The sequence below is a fragment of the Littorina saxatilis genome, linkage group LG17 (genome assembly GCF_037325665.1).
Source record: "Littorina saxatilis isolate snail1 linkage group LG17, US_GU_Lsax_2.0, whole genome shotgun sequence".
NCBI lineage: Eukaryota > Metazoa > Mollusca > Gastropoda > Littorinimorpha > Littorinidae > Littorina > Littorina saxatilis.
Genome location: NC_090261.1, coordinates 57,918,615 through 57,931,281, shown reverse-complemented (window position 1 = coordinate 57,931,281; position 12,667 = coordinate 57,918,615). Strand labels below are relative to the sequence as shown.

The window sequence follows — 12,667 nt, the reverse complement described above, 5'->3', positions numbered from 1 at the left end:
TTGGAGAGTTTTTGATAAATAATCTAAGGAATGGTGACTGGAATGTATAGTAGTATCATCTGCAAACAACTCACAGTTATTACGTATGCAAAGTGGTAAATCATTAACATAAATAGAGAACAATAATGGTCTTAAAACAGATCCATGTGGGACCCCATATTTCAAAATACTTTCATTTGAATATGACGCATTAGTAAATGTAATTTGTTTTCTATTTAAAAGAACAGATTTATGAATATTAATGGTGGTGCATTGCATGCCATATATTGACACTTTCCTGATGAGAAGAGAATGATCAATGACATCGAAGGCCTTTGTAAAATCCACAAACAGTGCTGCAGAAAATTTATTGGAATTTATGTTGGTTAGCCATTGATCAATCATATTTATAAGAGCTGTATGACATGAGTGCTTTTTGCGAAAACCAGACTGTTTTGGATGAAATAAATTGTTTTTATCAAAATGTGCTAGGGCATGTTTATATATATGTTTTTCCAAGGGTTTTGAAAGTGGTGACAGGATTGAAATAGGCCTGTAATTAGAGGGATCAGAAGGATCACCTGATTTAAACAGAGGGATTACCTTAGCTTGCTTAAATGCTGTTGGAAAACAAGAGGTGGTAATGCATAAGTTATAAATGTATGTCAAGGTGTCTGTGATTACAGGAGCAGCTATTTTCAATATTTTACTGTCTATTCTATCTACACCGCGGGTTCCTGTTTGTTTGAGATGAACCAGCGCAAAGTAAACTTCAGACATAGTCATGTGTTGTAGCGGCATGTCTGCCTGTATTCTCCTGGATTTACAATGATCTTTTAAGATATTTAAATCATTTTCTTGTGTTCTATGAATAGGAATAGCTTTTTTGCCCCACTGTAGAAAAATGTAAATTAAGTTTATCAAGGGAAATATTTTTCATGGCAGTAGAGTGTGAATTAGAACGCTTGTTTGTTAATACATTAATAGCTTTCCAAATTGATTTTGAATCTTGTTTAGATGACACTAGTTCAGTAAAATAGTTTTTCTTTTTTGTTCTTTTCATGGGATTTACGTTATTTCTTTGCCGTTTATATCCTTCAAAATCACCCTTTGCTTTCAAATAATCCCTGTGGTTTGCAGCATCTTCTGTTTCCTGATCAAGCCATCTTGGGTTCTCAATATGTCTGACTCTGTGCGTAAGTAATGGTGCATGTTTATCATAAATAGAAATAAAAATATTATACCAATGCTCCAAAGCTTTATCAGGATTCGTAAAGCTATAGACTTCAGAAAGAGGACTGTGAATTAAATCAGAGAGAAAAGCATTTTTATCAAAACGCGAGAAACGATGATAAGTTACAGGTTTATGTCCAGCTTTAGGGATTTTAATACCATTCCTTGCCCAGGTAAGACACACTGGATAATGATCACTGCAGGATAAAATAGGAACGCATGTTTCAATAATATTTCGTTTTACTGAAACGTAAATATGGTCGGTAACTGAACCATTTCATGCAAATCAAAGCTATTAATATTATCATTCCAATTTGTATGTGGCTTCAGTAAATCAATATTAAAATCTCCAAAGAGCAAGATTTCTTTTGAATCCAGTGTTGCAGAGTCCATCATAATAGTAAAGTTATCTGCCCAATTTACTCTTTCAGAAGGGTTTCTATAAATAAACCCTATAATTAAGGGTGAAGATCTTTTTAATTTAACTTCAATCCATATTGATTCAACTCCATGAACCTCAAGATGAGGTAGTCGTTTATATGTAACTGATTCACTTACATGGGTGAAACCTATGAAAATCAAATTGACTGAAAAGTTTTTGAGGCAGGGGTCCAGGGGCCGCCCAGGCCCTGGCGGGGTACGGGGCAGGGCCCCGTTAGGGGGTCCAGGGCCGGCCGAAAACGAATTTTTGCATTATACATTGTGATTTTGTGGCCTTTCCTGGCAAAAAAATACACTTTTTGTCACTATCATGCAGGTCAAAAAAATACCTTCAGATTCTAATGATATGGTAAAAAGGGTAAACAAAATCAAAACAATTCACAGAAGTAATCATTTTTCTTTTGTATCTTTTCACACTTGCATCTTCCAACACAACGACACAATTGATAACAATTAACATTGACAACAGCCAATTACTAAATGAAATAGAAACTGAACAACTGAACAACTGAAATAAAAGTTTGAAATATTTAATTATAAGAAGCAAACATTGCCAGACAGGCATTGAAATAAAGGATGAAACAGAATGTCACACATGCAAACAGCATGATGTAGCACTGCACAAAGTAGCAACTAAGCAGTAGCATCTCTTATAGTGCAAAGTTCTCAAGGAAAAGCACTTGAGTTTCAAGCACCAAACTTATCACACACAGTTTTAGTTTCATGAACTCCAACCAGTCCCATCGCCATTTGTTGGCTAGACCATCATCAATAAGATATGTCCATGCGTTTTCCGTCAAAACCGGCATCTTTGTCGCAGAAATCGTGTCACCACTTCGTAATGCCTGCCAAAACGCGAGAACTTTTTTTTTATCGTGATGCAGAGCGAATACGAAAGCGAAGAAACCTCACCTACGGGGTTTACCGCATAGCAGTTCGAAAACGCGTTCCGCTTAAAAAAAAAAAAAAATAAAAAAAAATTTTTTTTAATAAAAATTGCGGATTGACGGAATTTCCGTCAGACTTATTTTCAGATTGACGGATTTCAGTCAATTGACGGGCTACTTTCACCCATGCACTTATCTAAACAGTAATTCCTGTTTCATTCATCTCAACAGGATCAACAGGATGAGAGAGAGAGAGAGAGAGAGAGAGAGAGAGAGAGAGAGAGAGAGAGAGAGAGAGAGAGAGAGAGAGAGAGAGAGAGAGAGAGAGAGAGAGAGAGAGAGAGAGAGAGAGAGAGAGAGAGAGATGACTTTAACGCACAAAAGGAACTACCCACCTACCGTAATTTATTTGGTCTTGTCACTACCAAAATCTTATATTTACACTTTATAGCACATGAAGCAAGGTCTCAGTGCCAACTAACCTTGTGTGCACAATCACACAGTTGACCTGCTTCCCCGCAGTGTGCCGGGCAGGCATTGGGTATGGCGTTGGGATGCAAAATGGCGGGCAGCAGTGGTTTTTCAAATCGAATGCCGTTGACAGATGCATCAGAACGAGGTCCAGGAAACCCAAAATTTAAAAATATCTGCACACATAAAGAAGCCGGAAAACTAAAACGGTTATAGCGGATTAAAACCCTACAATGTGAAAATCGCCACACTTTTTTCCTTTCAGAACTATTCCTTCTCGAGGGTTAATATCCAGATCTCCAAGAATTCAGCACAATTTAGACCGATAATTATGTTACACAGAATAGACCGATATGTTAGACAGGACGGATAAACAAAAGGACGGACTCCAGACATAAGCAGAAAAAAATGACCTGTTTGATTTCTCCTGGCGGCCCCTGCGGTGCCTTTGGCGCACTAACATGAGGTCTTGCAGTGCTAAGCAGCGTGCAGACGGCACCTGGCATAATCCTGCAAAGCATGTGCATCATCTTTTAGAAGAGATATCACAGGAATAGTAACACAAATCATTATAGAATTGTTAACATTGCAATAACAGTCTGACTGACTACTGAGGGGTAATGTCCAAAATTAAAGGAACTATAGCGGACATTCATTGGGAATGTGCTTCTCCAATACATATGGAACGTTTTAAAAGGCGAAACAAAAAATACGTACTACAGGGTGACTAAAAACAATGCAACCCTCAAACATGATAATACCTTCTACATCTGTTGACCGAATCCCTTTATATTTAGGGGACATACATTTCAGCCTATGTATAATCTTTCCACAAAGTGGCATTTTTGCAGACTAAATGATCTGACTTTTGTGCAATTTCAAAAACAAAACCCGAAATGGCGACCGACTCAGCAGAACGAGGTTTGACATTGAGCGGTAGCAATACTTACCTGATTGAAACCCTCCAGACATTTACCTTTTAAATTATTAGAATGTCTGAGTATACACAAACACCCCCTTCATCCCTTAGATCATCGGTGACGCGAAGAAAGCAGTTACAGCTAGTTTCAGGGCAATCCATAGACAGGAAAGCTTTCGTGCCATTGATCATTTCGGAGGTGTATTTTGAAACACATTTTGGAGAAAAGTTAAATGTTGGACCATTTTACATATAGACTCGGCATTTTGTAGAATGGTTTTGAACGAACTGAAGTTTATGCACAACAGCAATACAAATATTTGCTTCGTTGTAAAAGTTACACTTGCGCAATGTCGAGCAAATTTCATCAATGACATGAACGCATTCATCCATGGGAAATGCCCTGATCCTGTCTGTAATTGCTGTATTCAAGTCACTGATTGAATAATGTTGATTAAGGTATACATATGTACTATGTCATTCGATTTACCCGAAAGGTAACAATCTGGAGGGCTTAAATCGGGTTAGTTTGACTTCCGCTCAATTTCAAACCTAGTACTGTTGAATCAACCCTTCAATGTGGCAACTTTGTTTAAAATTACACAAAAGTCAGACCATTTAATCTATAAAGCTGTCACTTTGTGAAAGGGTTATGCATAGGCTGAAGTGTAAGTTTCCCAAATATGAAGTGACTCGGTCAATAGAGGTAGAAGGTATTACACATTTTGTGGGTTGCATTTTGTTTTGGGTCACCCTGTATCTATTGTACTGAAGGCAACTTATACTAACCTCTGCTTTATAACAGATGATTTTCTGTTTGACTGGACAGTTACGCATAGAATCATTTGAAATGAAGAACTTTAGACAGCATACTTATCGTGTCAGCACGACTTAACCGTTGAAGACATTACAGTTGCAGGCAGCATACTGTACTAATTTACACGTCATGAAAGAAGCTTCTCACTTGAATGGACAGTTGAAGACACTGCAGTTCCCTTGGCACGACCTCTGGGGGGTCGCATTGGGAACAACACCCGGTCTGCCCGACTTGTAGCGCAGAATGGCTTCAGCTTTATGTTTTTTTGGCATGTTCTCCAGAGTCTCCGCAAAGATCATGTAGTCCTTGGGCGTTTGGTCAGTGGTCAGTGTGAAGTCGTACCTCTCCCCTGGGTGGATGATGAAAGATTCAACGCTGATGGCTTTAAAGTCATGGCCGTCTGTGGCTTCCATGGACAGTCCGTGGCCCTCGACAGCCAAGCGATACGGGTAAATGGCTCCGGCGGCGATTACCCGGAACCGGTAGGTTCTTCCCTCCTCCACCTCAATCACTTCCAGGGGTGTACGGATATTTAGTGCGCCGTTCTCAAAAAACCGGCCGCGACCGTTGATGAGCCCGGAGTGGAACTGGAAGGCGCTGAAGAAAGTGCCGTCGTACGTTTCTGTCTTTGACTGTTTTAACTGCAATGGAGGTACAGGAATCAGGGATGTTGCCACAGATTCATACCTATAGGACACATGTCATGAGCTCTTCGGCATCAATAGGACATTTGACTGCTTTCAGACATTTTAATAGGACATTATAATTTTGTGAAAAAACACAAAATCATGTGCACACACACATATCAGTATATGCACCAACATCGTGTGCGTATATTCTTTTATTACTTTTGTTTCAAACAGGACACACACAAAAAAGAAACAAACAAACTAAAAAGCAACCAAAAACTTCAGCACTCTTACTTTGATTGGCACACAAACTGCATGATTTCCAGGCAGAGCTTTTTCTTGACAGATTCGACAAAAGTTTGCCTATATAGAGGGTCTCTTTGCTGTCAAATTCTGACTAACTAGTAGGGGAAAGGCTCCTAATATGGACCGGCTCCAAATATGGACCACCTCCTGTTGTGACAAACTAACGGCGCTAGAGCGCTCAAAACAATTTCATTCGCTGTTTTCACCCTCTCTGGATAACTTGCACATGTCAAAACAGTTGCAGATACACAAACCTCAAAACCGTTAGGCTTTTTCTCTTTTTTTCACTTTTGGCAGCGTTCACTCTAAATTTGCCGCCTAAAACGGACTCGTTTCTGTCCACAGCCAATTACACAAAAATTGCTATATATGACAGCTCAGACTGTATTTGTTACATTTAAGCAGTGTTGACCCCGATTTTCTACAGCAAACAAAAAATAATAACAAATTCTCAAAGTATGTGTGAGTCCCCTAATATGGACCACCTTCAACAAATCGAAGAAAATAAAAGCTAAAGGCTATTTTCATTAATTCATTAAGAAGCGTGCTGAAAATAACCTGTAACTATCCCTCGAGATTTCCAAAAAATATAACAAACAGTCTTCTTTTCGTGGAAGTTGATAATTTCACTTATTTTCACTATGTTTTTGAGGAGCTTCTTTAGTTTCGTGGTGTGCTTCAAATAATGCTCTCATCAACCGGAAACAGATAAATCTAAAGCATATTTTGATTAGTCTGACTTGCACACTAAGTTGAATCATGCTATTTTGAAGTATTGGGGGCTTTTTACAGTGATTCGCGAAGGCCGCTTCACTGGTCCATATTGGGCGCCCAGGCTCCTAATATGGACCATTTGTGAATGTTCCTGTATTTAAGATTTGCTGAATGTCTATAAGAGCTATTTCACTCTAATTAGGCCCAACGGTTAACCTAAGAGAGAAGGACTACCAAACACAAAATGAAACTTCTTCGCAAGAAAACAAGCTAGTTATCAGCATGAAACAACAAGTCGCGTAAGGCGAAATAACAACATTTAGTCAAGCTGTCGAAGTTCTCACATAATGAAACTGAACGCACTGCTTTTTTCACCAAGACCACATACTCGTAGTTTCGTCAGTCCACCGCTCGTGGCAAAGGCAGTGAAATCGACAAGCCATGCAGAATAGTGCGGTAGTGGTCGCGCTGAGCAGGATAACACGCTTTTCTGTATGTCTATTCTGTTTAGCTTACTGAGTTTGTTTTTAATCCAAACATAATTATCATATCTATATGTTTTTTGGAATCAGGGACCGGCAAGGAATAAGATGAAATAGTTTTTAAATCGATTTCGGAAAATTAATTTTAATCATAATTTTTATATTTTTAATTTTCAGAGCTTGTTTGTCATCCAAATATAACATATGTATATGTTTTTGGAATCAGAAAATGACGAAGAATAAGATGAAATTGTTTTTGGATCGTTTAATAAAAAATAATTTTAATTACAAGTTTCCGATTTTTAATGACCAAACTCATTCATTAGTTTTTAAGCCACCAAGCTGAAATGCAATACCAAACTCCGGCCTTCGTGGAAGATTGTTTTGCCAAAATGTCAATCAATTTGATTGAAAAATGAGGGTGTGACAGTGCCGCCTCAACTTTTACAAAAAGCCGGATATGACGTCATCAAAGGTATTTATTGAAAAAATGAAAAAAACGTCCGGGGATATCATTCCCAGGAACTCTCATGTCACATTTCATAAAGATCGGTCCAGTAGTTTAGTCTGAATCGCTCTACACACGCACACGCACAGACAGACAGACAGACACACACACACACACACACACACACACACACACACACACACACACACACACACACACACACACACACACACACACATACACCACGACCCTCGTCTCGATTCCCCCTCTATGTTAAACAATTTAGTAAAAACTTGACTAAATGTAAAAAGGGGTCCATATTAGGAGCCCTTCCCCTACTAAACAGGGTCAGCCATGAATAGTTAACCTGATTAAAAGACCGTTTGTGTGAGTTTCCTGCTGTAGCGACACCATCTTCAATTGACGAAACTTTACTTTCCGTGATTGTGGAGGTTTCAGCTGCGACACTGAAATTTTCCAGAATGATACTTTTGCTGGCCGTGTTTTCCCATGTTCTTGGCCCTAATGCAGCACACGATGTCGTTGAAACGCCAAACGTGTTCAGCTTTTGCTGTACTTTGGCAGGCTTTAGTTTTTTTCGGTGGCATAATTCAGTACCGTGCGCTTCATCTCTAACCGAAATCAAATTAAAGCAGACGCGAGCCTTGGTCAGTTGGAGTTGTCTCCCTAACTTTAGTGTGCTGTAGACGGGTGTACGCAAACTGCTCATACCACAAACGGTTCGGAAAACGCAAGATCTGCACTGCACAACTTCAGTGCACCTGTACGCGAGAGCGCCCGGTCGCTTTTTATATTTAGTCAAGTTTTGACTAAATATTTTAACATCGAGGGGGAATCGAAACGAGGGTCGTGGTGTATGTGCGTGTGTGTGTGTGTCTGTCTGTGTGTGTGTGTAGAGCGATTCAGACTAAACTACTCGACCGATCTTTATGAAATTTGACATGAGAGTTCCTGGGTATGAAATCCCCGAACGTTTTTTTCTTTTTTTTGATAAATGTCTTTGATGACGTCATATCCGGCTTTTCGTGAAAGTTGAGGCGGCACTGTCACGCCCTCATTTTTCAACCAAATTGGTTGAAATTTTGGTCAAGTAATCTTCGACGAAGCCCGGACTTCGGTATTGCATTTCAGCTTGGTGGCTTAAAAATTAATTAATGACTTTGGTCATTAAAAATCTGAAAATTGTAAAAAAAAATAAAAATTTATACAACGATCCAAATTTACGTTTATCTTATTCTCCATCATTTGCTGATTCCAAAAATATATAAATATGTTATATTTGGATTAAAAACAAGCTCTGAAAATTAAAAATATAAAAATTATTATCAAAATTAAATTGTCCAAATCAATTTAAAAACACCTTCATCTTATTCCTTGTCGGTTCCTGATTCCAAAAACATATAGATATGATATGTTTGAATTAAAAACACGCTCAGAAAGTTAAAACGAAGAGAGGTACAGAAAAGGTGCTATCCTTCTCAGCGCAAGTACTACCCCGCTCTTCTTGTCAATTTCACTGCCTTTGCCGTGCGCGGTGGACTGACGATGCTACGAGTATACGGTCTTGCTGCGTTGCATTGCGTTCAGTTTCATTCTGTGAGTTCGACAGCTACTTGACTAAATATTGTATTTTCGCCTTACGCGACTTGTTGAAGATTTCTATCATGAGAGGAAAATTATCAAATAACGCGCTGTACGAAGGAATGGAGTTCTTATCGGACAATGACCGCGCTCAGTTGAAAACGATAGGACATCTGACCGCCATGCGGCTATGTGGATTGGACATTTGAGCCCTATAATCGGTCAATGTCCGATGTCCGACGCCTATAACGACATCCCTGAGGAATATATTATATTGTTCATGCAGTGTGTGTTCTGATTTCAAAAGAGAGCCTTTTACATGATGCCTCACTCCTTGCGTGGTATAAAACGATAAATGTTAAAAAAAATAAAAGAAACAAAAAAACACCTGAACATATACAGTGCTGATAAACCGACTTCTTATCAATTAAAACATGTTTCGGGCTATGGTTCCGTGCTGACCCCCCCCCCCCCCCCCTCTAATTTAATAGGCCATGTTGGCGCTTCATGAACACCAGTGGCATCTGAACATAACAAGCACTTATCTTATTACGGCGCACCATCGCCAAAAGTGATACTCACAAAGCCACAATGATTTTTGTAATTATCCCGGTCTGTGACAAAGATATTGTATGGAAAAATACCACAAAATATCAACAATTAAGACTTTTGAAGCTACATAATATGCCACCAGAAACCAATGACGAAAGCAAGGATAACTGTGATCCCTGAAATTAGCACTCTTGGTGCGAGTATGCTGCCGTATTCACCCATTGGAGTGTGCTGCCATTCCTGTGGTAGACACCCAGTTCCATTCTCTCCGAACTGAAGTCATGATTCCACTCCTGAAGAACCAGGGTTCGCTCGTCGTAAGCTGGGTTCGAGTCGTCCTTCTCGCGCACGATGAGCGGCCCAAGAATGCCCATGCTGTGCTGGGCACCGATGTGAGAGTGGTACCAGTAGGTGCCCGGGTGGTACGACTGGTGCCCCGAAAGTGACAGAAAGCAAATCCATTTTTTTAATTTTTTTCCTTCTTTTTAAATTGACTGATTGAAAGATGGATGAATTAATTGACTGATTGAATTATTGTGTACGTTCCCTTAGTCCTGTCTGAGTTGATTTTTCGTTCTTCCTTTCTTTCATTTTCTCTTTTCTGGCTGATTTTTTCGTTAACTCATTAGTTGATTGATTTGTTGAGTGACTTTTTAGTTGCCTGGTTGCTTATGTTCTTCTTGATATATACTGATCGATTAACCCATATATACGAGCACGCTATCACAGACACCCCCCCCCCCCCCCGGTACCAATCAACCTCCCTCTCCCACACACAGACAGAGACAACCAGACTGGCAGAGACAAAAACATACATGCGTATATACACATACTCTCTTTTTCTTTCTCTCTGTCTCGCTCTCTGTCTCTCTCTCTCTGTCTCTCTCAGGCTCTGTCTCCGAGAGAGAGAGAGAGAGAGAGAGAGAGAGAGAGAGAGAGAGAGAGAGAGAGAGAGAGAGAGAGAGAGAGAGAGAGAGAGAGAGAGATTGAGAGTGTTTTGTCATGTTAAAAATGTACCTGTTGTTACGGATCAGTTGGCCTAAACAATACATTTTCTGAGTTCTGAGTTCTGAGTTCTCTCTGTGTCTCTGTCTCTATCTGTGTCTGTCTGTCGGTCTGCCTGACTCTCTCTCTCTCTCTCTCTCTCTCTCTCTCTCTCTCTCTCTCTCTCTCTCTCTCTCTCTCTCTCTCTCTCTCTCTCTCTCTCTCTCTCTCTCTCTCCATCTCCTTACGGTGAAGTTGTACACAAAACTCTGTCCAGACTGTATGGGACACTGAGAGATGAAGGCCACGCCGTCCATGTAAGAGTTGTCTTGCATGTCGATTCCGTGCCAGTGTATGGTCAGCCCTTCGCTGTTCATCCCGTTCACCACCTCCACCGTCACCACCTGTCCTTTGTAAAACGCAATGCAAGGCCCTGAAAGGAAAGAAAGAATTTCAGCAAGCAAGCAGCAGCAGCAGCAATAGGAGAAGCAGTAACAACAACAACAACAACAACAACAACAACAACAACAACAACAAGAAACAGAACAAGAACAAGAACAAGAACAGCAGCAACAGCAGCAACAGCAGCTGCAGCAGCAGCAATAGCAACAACAGCAACAGCAGCAGCAACAACAACAACAACAACTGCAGCAACAACAACAACAATACTACAACAACAACAACAGCAGCAGCAGCAATAACAACAACAACAACACAATGGAAAAACAATACAAACACACATACACCACGACCCTCGTCTCGATTCCCCCTCTATGTTAAAACATTTAGTCAAAACTTGAATAAATGTAAAAACAGCGCCGGGACAACGTTGTGCATGTGATGCACATAATAGAGAGATTAAGTGTACAGTGTTAGTGTTAGTAGTAGTGGTTAACTTAAGGAAAATCTATGTATCATTACGCATTCCGCTTACCATAACGAAACCGACAACGGCGTCTTGGCCCGTGCGTTTAGTTCACTTTCGTTAACGTGTGATGGGAGGGAAGACAACTGTTGCAATAATTCGAAAGAGTAGCGTCCCATGTCTGGACTCTTCAGTTGGAATAAGAAGAAAAGTCATACACGGAGCAGACGACTCAGCCAAAAACAAGAACAAAAGAAATGATTATTGTAATGTTGTTTGTATTGATACATCTTAATGTTTCTGTGATACATTTTAACCACTCAAGTGTTGAATAGGCGCATGCGGAACGTTCGACGTGTACAGAATCTTCAGAAAGTGAATGCGCTGCAGGGGCGGATCAGTTGCTTTGTAAGGGGGGGGGCACTTTGAATCGAAAGTGAATATGATGGGCGCGAAGCGCCCGAATTTGCTAGGGGGGTCCGGGGGCATGCCCCCCCGGAAAAAATTTTGCCCAAAGAAGCAAAATGGTGCCATCTGGTGCCATTTGAACTTAGAAATGGTCATAGAATCAGCATAGAAAACCCTTTTTTTTTTCTTCTTGTTTTTTTCTTCTTTTTTTTTTTCGGGGGGGGGGGGGGGGCACGTGCCCCCTGTGCCCCCCCCCCCCCCCTCGTCCGCCCCTGCGCTGGAAGAGAGGTGTTTGCGTGCATCTTTCTCTGTCTGCAGATTCATTCATTCCGATTAATTTCTTTGGCTGAGAATTTAGTGCATCAAACCTGGAATAGATCACACATGAAACTGACATTTGTAGCATTAAGTTGTTCAGTAACTGATCAAGAAATGTATGAATAAACACGCGTTCGCTGAGTTTTCACATAACATTCAGGGCTCGTTATTTCTGTCGATTTAACCACCGCTCGCAAAGGGAGCAAACGTAAACTTTGACCCCTAACCTTTGAACTGCGCACAAAACGCTGATGTCACCACATAAAAAAGTACCGATAACCACTAACACTAACACTCACACTGTACACTTAACGAGTCTATTGTATCATGACCCCTGCCTATTTCATGGGTCAAAGCAGGAAAGCGCTGTTTCATGGTTTCATATTATCACAGGGGAGAACTCAGAGGGGGAGGGGGGGGGAGGGGGGGAGGGGGAGGGGGTACCCCTCCAGCTCAAAAAGAAAGAATTAGGTACGATGATTCCGTTGGAATTTCTAAGCTCAGAGGGCACCAGATTTGGCACCGCCATTTTGCTTCTTCGCAGACATTTTGTTCCGGATCCCCCTAGCAGTATGGGGCGACCTGCACGCTATCGATTTTCACTTTTGAATT

At 40.5% G+C, this 12,667-nt stretch overlaps 1 protein-coding gene across 1 annotated transcript in view; it reads right to left on the bottom strand.

Moving 5' to 3' along the window:
* The window catches only part of LOC138951778 (uncharacterized), a 37,234-nt gene that overhangs the window by 8,457 nt on the left and 16,110 nt on the right, over positions 1 to 12,667 (bottom strand). Inside the window, exons 4-8 of the mRNA XM_070323328.1 lie at positions 10,713 to 10,897; positions 9,699 to 9,908; positions 4,895 to 5,388; positions 3,425 to 3,521; positions 3,023 to 3,187 (exon numbers count right to left, since the gene is read on the bottom strand). Of these exons, the coding sequence (XP_070179429.1) occupies positions 3,023 to 3,187; positions 3,425 to 3,521; positions 4,895 to 5,388; positions 9,699 to 9,908; positions 10,713 to 10,897 (1,151 nt within the window). The remainder of the gene's footprint in view (positions 1 to 3,022; positions 3,188 to 3,424; positions 3,522 to 4,894; positions 5,389 to 9,698; positions 9,909 to 10,712; positions 10,898 to 12,667) is intronic.